General features: G+C 36.1%; 3 protein-coding genes across 6 annotated transcripts in view; 2 read left to right on the top strand and 1 right to left on the bottom strand.

Moving 5' to 3' along the window:
- LOC126978624 (ras-related C3 botulinum toxin substrate 1) overlaps positions 1-4,328 on the bottom strand; it is a 58,054-nt gene extending 53,726 nt beyond the window's left edge. Inside the window, exon 1 of the mRNA XM_050827603.1 lies at positions 4,002-4,328. Coding sequence (XP_050683560.1) covers positions 4,002-4,036 — 35 coding nt within the window. The 5' untranslated portion in view covers positions 4,037-4,328. The remainder of the gene's footprint in view (positions 1-4,001) is intronic.
- A 1,012-nt stretch (positions 4,329-5,340) lies between these two features.
- Positions 5,341-8,357, top strand: LOC126978613 (histone acetyltransferase KAT8-like). 2 transcript variants are annotated; one of them, XR_007732647.1, is made up of 2 exons: positions 5,341-5,480; positions 5,683-5,831. XR_007732647.1 is itself a non-coding variant. In XM_050827585.1 (2 exons), exons 1-2 carry the CDS (start codon positions 5,600-5,602, stop codon positions 6,666-6,668), a joined length of 990 nt encoding a protein of 329 aa, XP_050683542.1. In that variant the 5' UTR covers positions 5,459-5,599; the 3' UTR covers positions 6,669-8,357. The 2 variants fall into 2 exon arrangements, 1 of the variants encoding a protein (XP_050683542.1); XM_050827585.1 differs by having other exon boundaries at positions 5,459-5,603; positions 5,683-8,357.
- A 2,577-nt stretch (positions 8,358-10,934) lies between these two features.
- Positions 10,935-14,137, top strand: LOC126978619 (histone acetyltransferase KAT8-like). 3 transcript variants are annotated; one of them, XM_050827597.1, is made up of 2 exons: positions 10,935-10,995; positions 11,937-14,137. In XM_050827597.1, exon 2 carries the CDS (start codon positions 11,939-11,941, stop codon positions 12,842-12,844), a length of 906 nt encoding a protein of 301 aa, XP_050683554.1. In that variant the 5' UTR covers positions 10,935-10,995; positions 11,937-11,938; the 3' UTR covers positions 12,845-14,137. The 3 variants fall into 3 exon arrangements, with proteins under 3 accessions (XP_050683554.1, XP_050683552.1, XP_050683553.1); XM_050827595.1 differs by lacking the exon at positions 10,935-10,995 and adding an exon at positions 11,020-11,181; XM_050827596.1 differs by lacking the exon at positions 10,935-10,995 and adding an exon at positions 11,234-11,526.
- The last annotated feature ends 4,915 nt before the right edge of the window (positions 14,138-19,052 follow it).

Genomic DNA, 19,052 nt, shown 5'->3' with positions numbered 1-19,052 from the left:
TATTCTTCTTCTTCTTCTTCTATATATTATTTTTTTATAATTAAACAAAATAAATCATATTGTACATATTTTGTTTAATCCAATATTAGAGTTATGACCAAGTGATAAAAATGGCTGCATTAAAATAAACAATTTCTTATAATTTTTAAATGGTAACTCACCTCACTTCTGGGGTTAATTATACAAATTAAATTTTTACAAAAATTTATGATATTATGATGTTATCACTTTAATATAACAAATTGTATAGATTTGAAAGAGCGACATCTCAAATCAATTTCCTAATGTGCAATTATTGGGGTTGAACAGGTTATCAACTGTAAAGTGGATCCTGCAGATGGAGCCACAGGCTAAGAGTTGAAAAAGATATACCTAAATTTGGGACCCATGCATATTCGAACTAATGGTCAGATGCAAAGAGTGCTCAAACAGAACCTGTAAGGTCATGAGTTCGAGTCCTGCATCATTCATAAATTTTGGTCACCAATGTAATTTGTATACATTAAAATCTTATATATATATAAAAATTAATTGCTGTTCGTTAGTCTCGCTAAAACTTGAGAATGGCTGGACCGGTTTGGCTAATTTTGGTCTTGAATTTGTGGAACTCCAGGGAAGGTTTAAAAGGTGAATAAATAGGAAAATGCTGCTAAATTAAATAAAACCAACAAATATCTTTTTCCTTTGATGTGTCCATACATAATTACTATGAGAAAATTTATTGACGCACGGTTTGACAGTTCTGCTGTGAAACAATTTCATTACGACAGCAGGATGCATATTTTACGAAGTAATTTTTGATGTTATGATATATTAGTGACAAATTCATATAAAAACATTTTATTTATAATATACAGAACAACGTCTGTCGGGTCAGCTAGTATACAATAAATCTGAATAGTGATTCGTCACATTGGGGAGCTTGAGATTGAACTGTCTAATACGTCAAGCGGCAAATTCACAACAAAACATAACCATACCTCACCGGTAATCATATGATCCAATCCCATTACAAATCAAACATTACATTACAACCATATAAAAACTAAAAAACTATATAAAAATCAATAAGTTTATTAAGAGAACTTAAAATAATAACAGAAACTCAATGCTCACTCAAACAAATAAACAAAATTACCGTAGAAAAGATTCAATTATATCAAAAACTGCAATATTAGAAGGGCAAACTAAGTTAGTTATACAATAGATACCAAACTGACGGAAAAGTCTTGAATGAAAAAATGTATATACCTTCAAAGTGTCTTGGATTCGTTGACTGAAAAGTATAACATGGCACAAAATAATCTGTCTGATCACATAAGACAAGCAGATCAGCTGCTTCAATTTTTTAATAATAGTATGAGGAGCTGTGAAACATTTACAAATAATCATGTATGTAATTGCAATAAACCAACATGTCTGACACTTGATTCAATTCAATTTCAAAATATCTTTATTATCAAGTAAATTAAGTTATGTACAAAACCAGTGTAGGTAGATCCTAGTAGTACAGTATCGAGGTTTTAGGTATTGTTTTGTGGGTACTTAGGCCTAATAAAAACATATAAAACATATAGAATAAGTTCATTACATGGTAAACAAATGTTGTTAAGTATAATAATTATTAATTCAGCAAGGTTTTTTAGTCTATGTAAGTCTTAGACACAGCATTACATTTTATAACACTGACAATTTGAATGTCTGACACTGAATATACTTTACTAATAGTCATTCTCAAGTTACACCTACTTACTGTAGCAGTATGCATTCTAAGAATACATTAATTATTGTTCTCTTAGATAAAATGGAAAAAGCCAAAACTTGAAAACTGCTCTTAAGAATAATCTTGAGCTGAAGAATTGAAAAGAGTGTCCATTGATTATCTTATATGTTCTTCTCGCGAGCTCAACTTTTTTCAAACATGGTAAATTCAGTAATTTAAAAGAAATATTAATAGTGACGAAGAACAAGTAACAGTCATGTAACATTTGTTATGGTGTTGAAAGGGAGTATGGGAGCGGTTTAAGGAATTATTTGACCCGAAGAGGTTTATATTAAATATGAAGAAATACAAACAGTTACTGTCCTATCCCTAAACTAGCAGTCCAACTGATGTCCATAAACTGCAACAGCATCAAAAGATATGACATCATAAACAGACACAGTAGATTGCAGCTATTTTATGTACAGAATAGTATATTATGTCAGATAATTTCTACAAGAGATTCACCTGAGAGCACAGCTGGTTATAGTCTAGGAAGATATAAAAGAGTAATAAAAATGATCTAATTTAAATTTTAAAGTGGAACAATTAAATTGTTTGAGTTTATAAGGAATAACTATGTCTTATATTATATGAGGGTGTCACCTTTTTGAGTTGGAGATGTGTTCAAGGTTGCCCTTAAAGAGGTTCGGCTGTAAATATCAAAAAATATAAAATAGGAGGCTTTTTTGTACAGAATACTGGTTAATGTCACTGATGACAGTGACAATGTTAACACATATTTAATTCAGACTAGATGTCAAGACACTACAGGGGCAAATGAGCAGGAGGCTTATGTGAGTGAAAGTGGTGAGGGAACCACCTATGGACATCTGCTACACCAGAAGTCAAGAGATGCATTGCCTATACATGGTATACTAGGATAGTGAAAGTTTTTTTTTATATATGAGAGGGGGCAAACGGGCAAGAGGCTCATGGGATGGGGAGAGGTGAGGCAACCGCCCATGGACACCCGCAACAACAGGTGTGTCAAGAAATGTGTTGCCGGCCTTTAAGGTGGGAGTACGCTTTTTTCTTGAAGGTCCTAAGTCCTAAGTCATATCTGTTCCGGAAGACCGCTGCCGGTAGTTGATTCCACAAAGTGGGTGTGCGAGGCAAGAAATTTCGGACAAAACACGCGGTTGTGGAATGCCAGATGTTTATGTGATGCGGATGGAACTTTGCACATAATGTCCGGTGGTGGAATTCGGCCGCTGGAATCAACCCGAACAGCTCTTCTGAGCACTCCCCGTGATAAATGTGGTAGAAGAGCTTTACTTTAGTGAGTTTCTTTTAGACACAATTGACTAATATTAGTCACTAACAAGTAACATACAAAATGATTGTTACATATACTCCTCGTCAACTGTATGTGTTATATATATGGATTTGATAAGTTAAATGAATAATTGTAGTAAATTATGCTTATGTTTTTTGGACAATTTTAATTATATATGAATGTGTGTTAGTTAGAAATTCACAAAATAACTGATAATTATTACTCATTTTCAAGGTGTCAATGTTAACACCAGAAACAGATTACAGTTCATAAAAACCAGTGAGAGGCACAGGAGGTCAGCAAGATTATAGATACCACAATGGTACCTATTTCTGCTGTTAACTGCTTAAGCAGTAATGTGTAAACATTACTATATTTCTGTCTGAAGGCTGCCATAGCTTGTAAAATTACTGGGCAAATGAGACTTAACATCTTATGTCTCAAGGTGATGAGCACAATTGTAGCGCCACTCAGAATTTTTGGGTTTTTCAAGAACCCTGAGCAGCACTGCATTACAATGGGCATGGCGTATCAATTATCGTCAGCCGAACATCCTGCTCGTCTCATCCCTTATTTTCATAAAAAAAATTGATAATATTTCATATTTAAGTTCTACTGTAGTGTTTTAAATTATAAGGCATACCACCTTATCAAAAGAAATGACATGCTGATTAAGTATATATATTTGTACTTTAAGATAACAACTACAGATAAGATGATTTTCTAAGCTTAGATCCCAAATTGAGAAATTTCAATTGTTTGGTACACCAATCAAACTATGCTTTCTATAAACATAATATTATACCGCTGACTTTCAAGTTTATAGGTGAATTAGGTACTATCGATATAAGCAATACCGCTTAGTTCACGAATCACGATTCAAGCCTAATTCATGCAATGACGTCAGACCACTATCTAAAAAATTTTGTTTTATGTATTGTATTAGTGTGTTTTACATACCCATCGCCAACCACGACACACTTGATCGCTTGCATTTCTCAACAAAGATCTCTATCACTAAAATTTTTCACGATTATCACAGCGGATGCTTGATAACTGCCTTCGCCACTTTGGTATTGTCTCCGCTTTATAAATTACACGATTAACTATACAGTCAGACCAAAATAGGGTGAATACTTTGTATTGTTTTAAAATTTCATTATATTTGCTGGAATTCAGTTGCAGTCAGAATAATAATTTCTATAACAATTTTATCCAAAATTTGATTTGGTTCACGACACTCACGACTCAGTACTCACGTCTCACAGGCCCACAGAACACAGCTTACCAAAGACTAAAGAGGTAGAGGATGTTATCAAAGAGAATTTAAACACTATCTTCAGATGTAAATACAAAAGAGGATGTAAATACTATGTATAGAGGCGGAACTGCCTGAGTACCTAAATATTTAAATCTAGTTTAGTATGAAACGAGAAATGATTTGACATAAGTTTGAATTAGATAATAAAATAATATGGCGATGAAGTATTATCTGGCTAAGTTTAAAAGTGAACAGTGGCTTATGAATAGATTAGAATAGCCATTCGATGAGAACTTTCAAATTTTGTAACTTATTATTACATCTTGTGTAACTTCGTATTAGTTTACATTGAATTCTGAAGATATGTGATCCCAGTGACTTTCTTAATTCTTGTAGTATTACTTTATAAGTTTTACTTCGTAACTCGGCATTTTAGTTTCAGTAATTTGCAACGTTTTATAGAACATGTGGCACGTCAACGTCACATATTAGTAGTTTTAGTCGCACTTTGCGACTACGCCTGCGGTATCTATCTAGTTGGCCATTAGAGCAATCCATAATGTGCAGCGTGCTCTACCAATTCTTCTTTTTTTACATCCAATAGAGATTTATAGTGTTTAAATTAAAAGGTGCTTTTGCTGACACCAAAAAACATTTTTTTTTAAATAATTATGACGTAAGCCAATAGGTTACAATATTATTTTGATTGGATTCAACATTATAGTTTTGTTCATTCATCTTTGTTCTATTTTCGTATTTACTATATGTGCCCATATTAGAAATCAAATATATTAAGAATACAATTCTAACAATATAAAATGAAGTGATAAGTAACTGTGAAATGAAAACTATAAATATTTAGATAATAGTAAAAGATGGACTTAAAGGTCTTAGTTACCAGGTCATAAACCACAGCCCCGCCCCCCCCTAATCTCTTTGGTCATGGTGGTAAGCGACAAATGACAAGCGTTGGTTTATGCGCCGCATTTTGAGATAGTTAAAAGTTTTATGATTGCGGTTTGGTATTACTCCAATTTACTATGGTGAAAGGTGACAAGGAATATGAAAAGCCAGTAATGAAGATTGATATACCGACCCCAGAGTCTAGAAGTACAGACAATGAGGATAGTGAATCTAATCAAGAATCGTCGCTGCTCGACATCGGCGAACATTATCTGGTGAGGCGTATTGATGATTCATGGCGGCCTGCTGAGATAATACAGCCCCGGTATAATGCGGCTGAATCTTGTTACGAATATTACGTTCATTATGTGGGGTGCGATCGAAGGCTTGATGAATGGGTACCTCGCCATCGAATAATGTCTGATAGATTTGATGGATGCGAGCAAACAAATAATAATTCAAATCATTTATTAACAGATAAATCTGGCCGAAAAATAACACGTAATCAGAAACGTAAACATGATGAAATTAATCACGTTCAAAAAACATACGCAGATATGGATCCAACTACAGCAGCTCTTGAAAAAGAGCATGAAGCTATAACTAAGGTTAAATATATTGACAGGATACAGTTTGGAAAATACGAGGTGGACACATGGTATTTCAGTCCTTATCCTGAAGAATATGGCAAACAATCGAAATTATTTATTTGTGAGTACTGTTTGAAATATATGCGGCTAGAAAAAACATACAGGTATCATATTGGTGAATGCCCTCAACGACAACCACAAGGCAATGAAATTTACAGAAAAGGAACTATTTCAATCTTTGAGGCAGATGGTAAAGAACATAAATTGTATTGTCAAAATCTTTGTTTGTTGGCAAAGTTATTTCTGGATCACAAAACACTTTATTTTGATATTGAACAATTTTTGTTTTATACATTGTGTGAAGTTGACAAAAATGGTGCACATTTAGTTGGGTATTTTTCAAAAGAAAAGGACTCTTTAGAAGGTAACAATGTTGCCTGTATTTTAACACTCCCCCCTTTTCAAAGACAAGGTTATGGTAAGCTGCTGATTGCTTTCAGTTATGAACTATCAAGGCTAGAAAAAGTTGTTGGAAGTCCAGAGAAACCTTTATCAGATTTAGGAAAATTAAGTTACAGGTCCTATTGGTCATATGTAATACTAGAAGTATTGAGTGTAACAAGAGGTATCATCAGTATTAAAGATTTGAGTAGTATGACTGGAATTGCCCCCACAGATATAATTTCTACTCTCCAGTCTATGAATATGGTTAAATATTGGAAAGGCCAACATGTGGTCTGTGTCACTCCGAAGATGGTGCAAGAGCAGCTTGCATCACCCTATTTTAAAAAGCCACGTTTGACTATTGATCCAACAGCTATAAGGTGGACTCCACCACCCAAACAAGCACCTTCGGCTAAAGTTAAGAAATAAATTAACCTATGTACAAATTAAGATTAACAGTGTTAGCCAAATGTTCTGATTAATTAATTAAAAACTTAGCAGAATTGACACTCAATAATCACATTTGGATAAAATGTTAAAAGCATTCTATACCTGTGTTGGAAGTAGTTTGTTCTTGTGCTTTTTATAGTCATTGTGTAATAGATGCTCATTGGTAACTTTGCATATTTAAATTAAAATCTTTTTGGTTATTATGTGAGTTTGTTCCTGATCCTGCTTAAAACATATTTAATTCTTAGCAATTGGGCTGTCACATGTTCCTATGTACTTACATAAATTATTATACAGACTGACAATAAAAAAATGTTTTGTTGAAACCACAGCCTACAGATTATGTTGTACAGACATTGCTCATATTACTCATACTAATTTTAAGTTTACTAACTTCAACATCAATATATCTGCAATGCCTGATTATGATTTATGTGTTGCATTAAAAATGCTAAACTAACTTTAACTTAACTTACATAGCTAATTTAATTTTTCATACTAGTGTACAGACTGCATTCTAACCAAAGTAACTGAAATATGGGGAGCAAATTTAATTGTGTAAAGTAAAGATAATTAAAGTAGCAAAACACTAACAGCCATTTTCAATAACCTATCTATTCTTAGTTATACAAACTAGAGTTAGACAAATCTATCCTTTACACTTACTTACATTTCAATAATCTATTGGCAGATAGCATTGGACTATAACTATATTTGGCATAACTATGGATAGATAAAATCTTGTCATTAAACAGTGCATAATTAGTTATTCCAAACCAAAGCTGACCGCTTGGGCTACAACCAAAAAGTTTGTATTGACCTACTTGAATTGTTTATTGATTAATGTATAAACACACGACTGAATTTTGAATATTAATAAATGTGGAAGTTACAATCATTTATTCTAATATTTCACATGCTTTACAGTTTGCTTGTTAAAAGCTGAAAGATTATAACATTTGTCAGGTTATCAAGTTAAAAGGTTGTGGGGAAAAGTAAATAATATTAATATTTACCATAATATTGTTGTTATGACAATGACAAGTAACTCATAAATGTATAATCTTTTTACATGTGTATGATAATTTAGTTTAGCTTTAGTCTTTTTAACTTTTTCACTGTGAGACTCATTACTTTGTTTGATTCAATAAAATCATTGCGATAATTTTCTAGTAATAGTATATGTACTGAAATAAAGAGAAAAATGAGATTTTGGTGCTTTTTATAATGTAAGTGTGAGAAAGAAAGATACATATGTCAGCTTGATGTGTTTACAAGCGCTACCAACGTCATGAACTGTCATAAAACATTGACATTTTTTAGTTCATAATTAATGATTGATTTGATAAGACATCCCAATTAATTATAATATTTATTTAACTACTTACTGTGTTAGTATTGTTTTATATAATTATAACTATAATTTTATTATAGCAAATTGTATTCAATTCTTTGGTTAACTTATTTCGTCAACTGTTTGGTGTCAATATTGTTTGGTGTCAGTTGGTAGCATCCTCACTGTGATGGTCATGCCCTATGCCAGAGTGCTCAGTTCGAGAGAACAATAATTATTGTGAATTGTAAGGGGTAATTGCCCAAATTGTATTGAGTCATTTATTATAATAATTATTATTAGTGGAAATAGTAAAATACAGATTTTCTATTTTATGTGCGTTTTTAATTACCAACCCCTTCTACACATAAAAGTAGAAAGTAGGAGAGAGAAAGAGTGTGAGTAGGTAGATCCCAAGCACATGCATGTGGTATGCTTGCAGCAAAGTGCACAGTGTGAGCTTCATGAAATTAGCTGAAATGTGTACATGTTGTTCTATTTCTTGTGTTTTCCTTGTTTATTAAGTACCTAATTTTTTGTAAGTGAAACTTATTTAGAATCGTTATTATTTGAAAGTTCATGTAACGAAAAAGCGAGACGATAGAGGCAAGCTATTATTTTGGTTGCGCGAAATTATGAATTTTAACAATATTGACATCGTATCCGAGGTTCTCGAGGGTATAGAGAACGAATTTGGGATAATTATTTTAAATCCAAGAATACAGCCGCGCACATTTATGATTTCAACAATATGGATATGGTATCCGAGGTTCTTGAGGGTGCAGAGAATGAATTTGGGATCATTTTTAAAATCCAATATGGCCGAGCGCAATATTATTTTTGGGGCTATACGTATGCGTGCTGGTTAAAGTGATACCCTAATGCCAAACATCTTACTCATTTTTCGAAAATTGTTGTGCCGTGTGGAACTAAAATCGTTGAAATCAGGAAACTGCTAACGAAAACGACCGCAACACACCAGATAACGTCAGTATCTTGATGTGTTCTTGAGAGCATAATGTCTCGTTTACTAGATCATAACCAAGCTTGTGATTAACATATATATAGCTAACACAGATGGGCGGCGGCTGTCGAAAACAAGGGGGAAGGACTGGCAGTTAGCCTGGATATAGTGAAGGCCTTTGATCGTGTATGGCACAAGGCGCTTCTCTCAAAACTTCCATCATTTGAACTTTTGCAAATGGAGCTCCAGCTTCCGCACTGGGCGCAGCATACAGGTCGTTGTCGACGGTTATTCCTCGAACCCGAAGCCTGTGAACGCTGGAGTGCCCCAAGGCTGTATGTTACCACCTATACTGTTTCTTCTGCAAATCAATGATATACATACATAGCTATGTAGACGACAGCACTGGTGATGCCGTATACACAGGCCATGCAGGTCTCTCGGGAAATCTCGACAAGTGCCGGGGGAAACTTGTGGCTTCTATTGAGTCCTCTCTTGAGAAGGTCGCGGAATGGGGTTGAGAATTGAACTAAAAAACCCCGTGTGTAGTATCTCCGCTCTTCGGTAACTTTTTTTTTTTTTTTTTGAGAGGAGGAAATACATTTACGTCGGGGCGTAATATGTCGGACTCGAGTGTCCGCGTAAGCGGTGTCCGGTGCCCATACCGACTAAAACCTCCTCTATGCTGTTAGCCCTGGCTTTTACAGTGAAGTAGGACGTGGGCCGTGGAGGCCGCAAAGACTACGCAACAATAGTCGCGGGGCGTCTCCTAAGGAGACTCGTACCTCGGACCGGCTGTGTGGTTGTTCCGGGAAGGAGTTTTCGGTAACATTTCCCTTAAAGCCTCGCCTAGTATCGGAACGGTGAGTCATGCTGCCGAAAATTGAATTCATCAGCATTGTATTTTAGTATTGAATTCAAGAGGACTGGTTAAACAATCGAATTATTTGGAAAAAAGGGAGCTTTTAATGGATGGATATATGGATCCAACTTGATCCAAGTCCAAATTGATGATATATGGATATAACTTGGATCCAAGTCGGCGTTGGCTATTGAATCTTCGGAGAGTGCCCCAAACTTGGGAAATATTGAAAATGATAGATTTCTTAATTGTTTTCAATATTTATATTTTTTCTTATGTATTTATAAATATACAGTTAACATGAAGCGACTTTATTTTTTCAATACTTTTCAATGAGTCTTTAATCAGAAACTTTTTCAGAAGTTTCACTTCTACCGTGTGTACCTTGCACACACACACACACACATATTTTCTAATATGGTTGTATAATGTACTGTATGCATGAATAATATAAGAAAAGAAAATTTTACTATGTTGTGGTGTTCCAACACATACATTGGTATCTGCAACTAATGTAGGTTTGATAACTAAAGAATACTGATTTAAAATTACGATTACAAACCTAAACTGAGCTGTTATGAGATGATTTTATACTAGGCAGGAACAGTTTTAGGTAAAGAATTCAACCCTAATGTCGTCAGAAGAGGTAAGAGTCACGCTATAGAAAGAGACACAAATTCTAGGTGAATAAAAATGAAGGTTAGTAGCGCTGTGCGATCTGTACGAGTATTACACCCTTAGTGTATAACCGCCAGTATTTATTTAAATGATTTTGTGGAGTGAGACTCCCGCACTTGTACTATTATATTTTCTTTGGCTGTACCTCTATTGAGCAAAATCTTTACAAGTTCATCACAGCTGGTAACATTGCACATTAATTGCCAATTCTTGAAGTTTGGTAAACTAATAATAGGGTATATGCATATAACTTATATTTAGTTGAAATATTACTTTATCTAATCTTTATTTTATCTTACATAGTTTTTTTTATTAAAGCTGTGCTGAATAATAAATATTAAACATACATAAGTGCAATAAATACGCGCGAAATCTAAAACATTGAAACGCAATGCTATTGGTTTAAGCGCAGTGTGACTTCAAAGTCTAGATAAACTTAAGTTGGTATGGTTCCTAGATTATATTTTCGGTAGTTAGCGATATATCATATTATATGTTGGTTTCTTATTATTCAATGATCTGTACAATTATTATTTTTATTACTGAAAGTGGATTTGTTAAAACGTATTCAGATCAGATAATCTTCCAAAAATAGATGTGTGTGTACGAACCCCGATTTTATTTATTCTTAATATAAAAGATAGAACGTTGCAAGGTAGGTAATTATGTGATAAGTAATATATTTAATTTTTAAGTTTTCTCAGTTCATATTTTCTCATATTAATTTCTAAAACTAAACAATACATAAATGCAGAAAATATAATTTAATTGGAATTAAGTACCATATCCATTGTTTTGTTCTGTTATCATCTTATCGTTGATCTCATCATAGAATGCTCGTTGAGATCAATGTTGAACGTAGTGTTTAAATTCTCTCTGACCTATGTTCAGATTCTGTTTTAAGTTTTTGCATTTTAAAGTAAAAAACGATCAAACTATAAACAAAGTTAAAATTACATATTATTCCATAATATTATTCACTAAACTTGCTTCAAAATTGGTAGGTACCTTGAATATATACCACAGCAATATAAGCTAGTTGTTAGAGATACTTCACCTCTTCTCATTGATTTTTCTGTATGGAAGAGAGGACAAACGACAGTACGGGTCATCTGATGTTAAATGATCACCGCCACCCACATTCTCCTGCAATACCAGAGGAATCGAATGTTGCCGGCCCTTTAAAAAAAGTGTACGCGCTTTTTTTTAAAGGTACTCATGTCGTACCGTCCTGGAAACACCGCAGAAGGAAGCTCATTCCACAGCTTGGTTGTACGAAAGTTCCGTGAAGAAAGTTCGTTCAGAACAGCACTGTGGTGGAATGCCACATGTATATGCCACAATCAGCTCTTTGGAATACTCTCCGTGATCAGAATGATGAAATTAATCACGTTCAAAAAACATATGCAGAAATGGATACAACTACAGCAGCTCTTGAAGCAGAGCATGAAGCGATAACTACGGTTAAATATATTGACAGGATACAGTTTGGAAAATACGAGGTGGACACATGGTATTTCAGTCCTTATCCTGAAGAATATGGCAAACAATCGAAATTATTTATTTGTGAGTACTGTTTGAAATATATGCGGCTAGAAAAAACATACAGGTATCATATTGGTGACTGCCCTCAACGACAACCACAAGGCAATGAAATTTACAGAAAAGGAACTATTTCAATCTTTGAGGCAGATGGCAAAGTACATAAATTGTATTGTCAGAATCTTTGTCTGTTGGCAAAGTTATTTCTGGATCACAAAACACATTATTTTGATATTGAACAATTTTTGTTCTATACATTGTGTGAAGTTGACAAAAATGGTGCACATTTACTTGGGTATTTTTCAAAAGAAAAGGACTCTTTAGAAGGTAACAATGTTGCCTGTATTTTAACACTCCCCCCTTTTCAAAGACAAGGTTATGGTAAGCTGCTGATTGCATTCAGTTATGAACTATCAAAGCTAGAAAAAGTTGTTGGAAGCCCCAAGAAACCTTTATCAGATTTAGGAAGATTATGTTACAGGTCTTATTGGTCATATGAAATACTTAAGGTAGTGAGTGTAACAAGAGGTATCATCAGAATTACAGATTTGACTAGTATGACTGGAATTGCCCCCACAGATATAATTTCTACTCTCCAGTCTATGAATATGGTTAAATATTGGAAAGGCCAACATGTGGTCTGTGTCACTCCGAAGATGGTGCGAGAGCAGCTTGCATCACCCTATTTTAAAAAGCCACGTTTGACTATTGATCCAACAGCAATAAGGTGGTCTCCACCAACCAAACAAACACCTTCAACCAAAGTTAAGAAATAAATTAGCCTATGTACATATTAATATTACTATTATTCAAGTATAAGTAGCTCTGTTTAATATTACATTCTAATAGACACCTGTGTTAAAAGTTACATACTGTATGTTTATAAATTGTATTGTAATCTTTAGCAGCATGTATTTTTATATTGGCATGTTCATACTGAGCAAATTATTCTCATCCAATATCCAACTGAAAAATTTATACTTTTATAGTCACTTTAAGCTGACTTTTAATTTAAATATGTTAAAATTTTTTTTTGTGAGATTACTCCTGATCCTTCTTAAAACATATTTAATTTTTAGCAATTGGGCTGTCACATGTTCATATTATGTACTTACACAAATTATTATACAGACTGATAATAAAAAAATGTTTTGTTCAAACCACAGCCTCTTATGCAGCCAATTATATTGTATAGATGTTATTTATACTAATTTTAAGTATAGACATACATATTACTTGTACTAGTTGTAAGTTTACTAACTTCAATGTCAAATTATCTGCAATTTTTGTATTATGACTTATGTGTTGCATAAAAAATGCTAAACTAACTTTAGCTTGACTTACATAGCTAATTTAATTTTTCATAGTAGTGTGCGGACTGCATAGTAACTAAAGTAACTGAAATATGTGGAGCTAAGTTAATTGTGTAAAGTAAAGATAATTTAAGAAGCAATACACTAACGGCCATTTTCAATCCTTAGTTTTACTTACTAGAGGTAAGCATAGAGATACATTATTGAAAATGGCCGTAATTGTTGGGAATAATTAGTTATTCCGTACCAAAGCTGGACTAACTTGGACTGCAACCAAAATTTTTGAAATTATTGACCTAATTGAATTGTAAACAATTGTATAATTCTTATTGATTAATGTATAAACACACATGTATAATAAAATTATGCCTGAATTTTGAATATTAATAAATGTGGAAGTAGCAATCATTTATTCTAATATTTAACATGCTTTACAGTCTGCTTGTTAAAAGCTGAAAGATTATAAAATTTGTCAGGTTATCAAGTTAAAAGGTTATGGGGAAAAGAAAATATTATTAATATGTACCATAATATTGTTATGTCAACGCCAAGTAACTCATAAATGTATAATCTATATAAATGGTAGTTAAGTTTAGCTGTAATCTTTTTAACTTTCTAACTTTTTCACTATGAGAACAGATTGTTTAGTTGGAGACTCATTATTTTGTTTGATTCAATCAATCATTGGCTGATTTAAAAACATTGTGATAATTTTCTAGTAATAGTATGTGTACCTTGAAATAAAGATAAGAAACATTTTGGTGTTTTTTTTTATGTGAGTATGAGAAAAAAAGATACATAAAGGTAGAAAGTAGGAGAGAGAGAAAGAGTATGAGTAGGTAGATCCCAAGCACATGCGTGTGGTATGCTTGCTATGCAGCAAAGTAAACAGTGTGAGTGTCTTGAAATTAGCTGAATGTGTACTAGTTGTTGCATTTCTTTTGTTTTCCTTGTTTATTAAGTACCTAAGTTTTTTTGAAGTGAAACTTATTTAGAATCGTTATTTGAAACTCCATGAACGAAAAAGCGAGACGATGGTGGCAAGCTATTATTTATAAAATTATTATTGTTGCCGCCGTGCAAAATATGGTTGCAACAATATGGATATGGTATCCGAGGTACTCGAGGGTGCAGAGAACGAATTGGGGATCATTTTTTAATTAAAACCAAGAATATCGCCGCGCAAATTTATGATTCAACAATTTGGATATGGTATCAGAGCAGAAGTGGGACAGACGCCATACAGTGACGTTTTCAGAAGACTTTTTTGTTTTTTTTTTGTTTTATGGAATAGGAGGACAAACGAGCGTACCGTACGAGGGTCACCTGTTGTTAAGTGATCACCGCCGCCCACAATCCTTTGCAACACCAGAGGAATCACAGGAGCGTTGCCGGCCTTTAAGGAAGGTGTACGCGCTTTTTTTGAAGGTACCCATGTCGTATCGTCCCGGAAACACCGCACAAGGAAGCTCACAGCTTTGTAGTACGTGGAAGAAAGCTCCTTGAAAACCGCACTGTGGAGGACCGCCACACATCCAGATGGTGAGGATGATATCCTAACTTGTGTCGTGCGAAGGTGGAATTCGGCTGCAGGAATCAGGTTAAACAGCTCTTCGGAACACTCCCCGTGATAAATGCGGTAGAAGACACACAATAAAGCGACGTCTCTACGCAACGCCAAGTGATCCAGCCGTTCACAGAGCACTGTGTCCCCGACAATTCGAGCTGCTCTGCGTTGCACGCTGTCAAATGGATCGAGCTGATACTGGGGTGGTCGGACCTGCGCTTTGTAGAGCGCTAGTATGTGGGCCGGCTTGAAGTATTGCCGTGCTCTAGTAATGACGCCCAGTTTCTTTGTAGCTAATTTGGCTTTGCCTTCCAAATGACCACGAAATTGGCAATCGCTCGAGATTTCGAGACCCAGTATTCCGATACTAGGCGAGGCTTTGAGGGAAGTGTTGTCCAAGAGCGGTGATACGACAAATGAGATTTTTTTAGTGGTAAACGCGCAAACTTGAGTCTTCTGGGGGTTAAATTGGACAAGGTTAAATTTTCCCCATTCCGCGACCTTCCCAAGAGAGGACTCGATAGAAGACACAAGTTTCTCCCGGCACTGGTCGACGATTTCCCGAGAGAGACCTTTATGGCCAGTGTATACGGCATCACCAGTGCTGTCGTCTGCATAGCAATGAATGTTGGAGGTGTCCAAATTATGGAAGTTTGGAGAGGAGCGCCTTGTGCCATACACGATCAAAGGCCTTCGCTATATCCAGGCTAACTGCCAGGCCTTCCCCCTTGCTTTCAATAGCCGCTGCCCATCTATGTGTTAGGTATACCAGAAGATCACCTGCCGACCGACCATGGCGAAACCCGTATTGTCGATTGTTGTTGACCCTCTAGATATACTAAGAGCTGACGGCTAATTATGCTCTCCATGATTTTGGAGAGCAGGGAGGTAATAGCAATAGGCCTGTAGTTTGCCGGATCCGAACTGTCTCCTTTTCTGGATCGGATGGACAAGGTCTGACTTCCATGAGTCAGGGACTACGCCTTTAGAATAAGAGTGCCGGAATAAACGCGTTACAACCGGCGTCAACTCAGGGGAACACGTTCTAAGCACGATTGGAGAAATGCCATCCGGCCAACAAAACAAAGCTCGCCTAACAGTTTTCTGTCTGAACTGTACTTCAGGCATAGAGCTCATGCAGGCATGGACGGCTGGCTGAAGTTACCAAGAGCAGCTTTCGACAACGACCAGAACTTGCGTGTTCCGGTCGGGTAACTGGAAAGCTGCTCGCCGATTTTGACGACGTGTTTTGACTTTGCACGGGTGATTTTCCGCTTAAAAAATCTGGAGGCACGGTTGTATTTCCTCTTAAGAACTGTGCAGTTCGGATCCTTTGCGCCCAGCGCCGCAACCCAAGCTCGATACGCCTGTTTTTTGCAGTCCGATGCTGCTTTAACTGACGCATCGAACCAGGGCTGTGATCTGCCACCGAGTTTGGTATAAAAATATCCATAGCCTGTAGTATCACATCGGCTACTGCAACGCCGCAGGCACTAGGATTTGCGAAGGGAAACAAACCCTGCCCCAAAGTTAGGATGCAAAAAAGGAACGTATCCTATCCCAATCTGCTGACTTGTAGTACCAAACGCGGCGGGTCGCTGGTGGTCTGCGACGTTGGCGTCGGATAGGCACTACACTCCTGACCAGGCAATGGTCGGACGTTCCGAGAGGTGCGTTGACAAATACCTGGTAACCATCGGGATGTGTAGTCAGCAGAAGATCCAATAAGGACGTCATGTGGCTATCCACATCCGGGAGCCGCGTTGGCGACTCGACCAATTGGGACAGATCATACGCCAATGCAAAATTATGCACAGATCGCCCTGCGTAGTCTATGGTACGTGATCCAAGCCATTCGGCATTGTGCCCGTTGAAATCACCCAAGACTACGATTTCAGCAGAGGGGATCTGTGCAAGCACGTCGTCAATTGCCGCTTGAACGCAGCCCATGAGATGATCGGTTTCTGCGTTACCACTATGGGACCTGTAGACACACGCATAGAAGCGGACGCGGTCCTCCAAATCTACGCGGAGCCAGAGAGTGGACAGGTCCCTACCCTCAAAATTGCCGAGACGGCGACAGCAGATATCCTCCCTAACGTATACACATACCCCGGCATGAGGCAAAAAATTGTGCTCAATTTTGTACCCGGGGTACGTTAAATATGACATATCGCTAGGTCGAGATATCTGCGTCTCCGTAAGGAAACACAAGGCCGGCTGCGCCGTCTCAAGGTGGTGGTGGACGGCGTTTAAATTGGAGTGAATTCCCCTGATATTGCAAAAGTCCACGTTGAGTGTGGAGCGGGGTGCCGTGGTGTTACTGCCTCGTTTGTCCTTGGTCATGCGCGGTTCTGTGCCCTGCCCAGAATACGAAGGGCAGCCCGGGCTAGAGTGCTCGGGGAGGGATTCTCCGACTCTGGTAGAGCCGGTACCCTCCTGGGGTAAAATCTTTTTAAGTTCCACTGTCATATTCGGGTGGAGGGGGGGGGGGGAAGCTTTGTCAGCTGTCACTCGCTTTGAAACCTTTCAACTGTTGAGTGAAACTTGTCACTGCCCACTGGTCATAAAATGGCGGCTACTTCTAGCGTTGCGCATGTATGTAGAGCTCTCGTGTTCTATTTTGTATATTAACACTACTAAATATATCCTTTATGTTCTATGTTGTGATAAAATTAAATAACTAACTCTACGCGCAATTTCAATATGTTAAAAAATTGCAATACCTACATTAAAAAGTAGAGTTATTTTTTTTTATGGAATAGGAGGACAAACGAGCGTACGGGTCACCTGGTGTTAAGTGATCACCGCCGCCCACATTCTCTTGCAACACCAGAGGAATCACAAGAGCGTTGCCGGCCTTTAAGGAAGGTGTACGCGCTTTTTTTTGAAGGTACCCGTGTTGTATCGTCCCGGAAACACCGCACAAGGAAGCTCATTCCACAGCTTTGCTTAATATACATACCCTTTATATAATATATAACCCGTTGTTGTTGTTATCAGTGTAGTATAATTTGCCTACTATGACTATATACACATACATAATTCCACAAAAGAGGACAGGTTAAACAATCGAATTACTTGGATAAATGGTATATCGATGGATCCAAGTCGGGATCTGACGTTGGCTGATGAATCTTCGGAGAGTGCCCCAAACTTGGCAAATCTGTCAACTTGGGAAATATTGAAAATGATGAAATTTTTAATTGTTTTCAATATTTATAATTCTTTTTTTATGAATTTATAAACATGAAGCGACTTTATTTTTTCAATACTTTGCAATGAGTTTTTAATCAGGACCTTTTTCAGAAGTTTCACTTCTACCGTGTGTAACTTGCACACACACACACACACATTTTATAATATGGTTGTATAATGTACTGTTCGTATAAATAATATGAGAAAAGAAAATTTGACTATGTTGTGGTGTTCCAACACATACATTGATATCTGCAACTAATGTAGGTTTGATAACTAAATAATATATTAAAGAAAAAACTGAGCTGTTGCTATGTTTTTATACTAGACAGGAACAGTTTTAGGTAAAGAAGTGAACCCCAATGTCGTAAGAAGAGGTAAGAGTCACGCGATAGAAAGAGAGGCAACTTCTATGTGAATAAAAATGTAGATTAGTAGCGCTGTGCGATCTGAGTTACACCCTTATCGTATGACCGCAAGAGCCCCTATTTCTAAATTGATTTTGTTGAGTGAGACTTCCGTACTTGTAGGAATACTACTATTATAATATATTCTTTGCCTGTACCTCTATTGAGCAAAATATTTAAAAGTTAATCACAGCTAGTAACATTTCACATTAATTGCCAATACTGGGTGAACTTTTGTTATACTAATAATTATTGATAAATTTTGGGATTATTTCCCTCTACAATTTTATTCGAGGGGGCGGATAACAAATTTATCGCGGGCAGAAGCTAGTTTACTATAAAATTTAAAATATCACAATTTAATTTGATCTTATTTACGAGTTTTGTCGAATTGTGTCGTCTCGTCCCTTATTGTCAAAACAAAATATAGGCTTTATTTTTTTGTAACTCATGAAAATACCTGAAAAAGAAGAAATAGGAATGATTTTGGAATTTATAT

This window comes from Leptidea sinapis, chromosome Z, assembly GCF_905404315.1.
Source record: "Leptidea sinapis chromosome Z, ilLepSina1.1, whole genome shotgun sequence".
NCBI classification, from domain to species: Eukaryota; Metazoa; Arthropoda; class Insecta; order Lepidoptera; family Pieridae; genus Leptidea; species Leptidea sinapis.
This window is presented reverse-complemented; position numbering and strand designations above follow the sequence as displayed.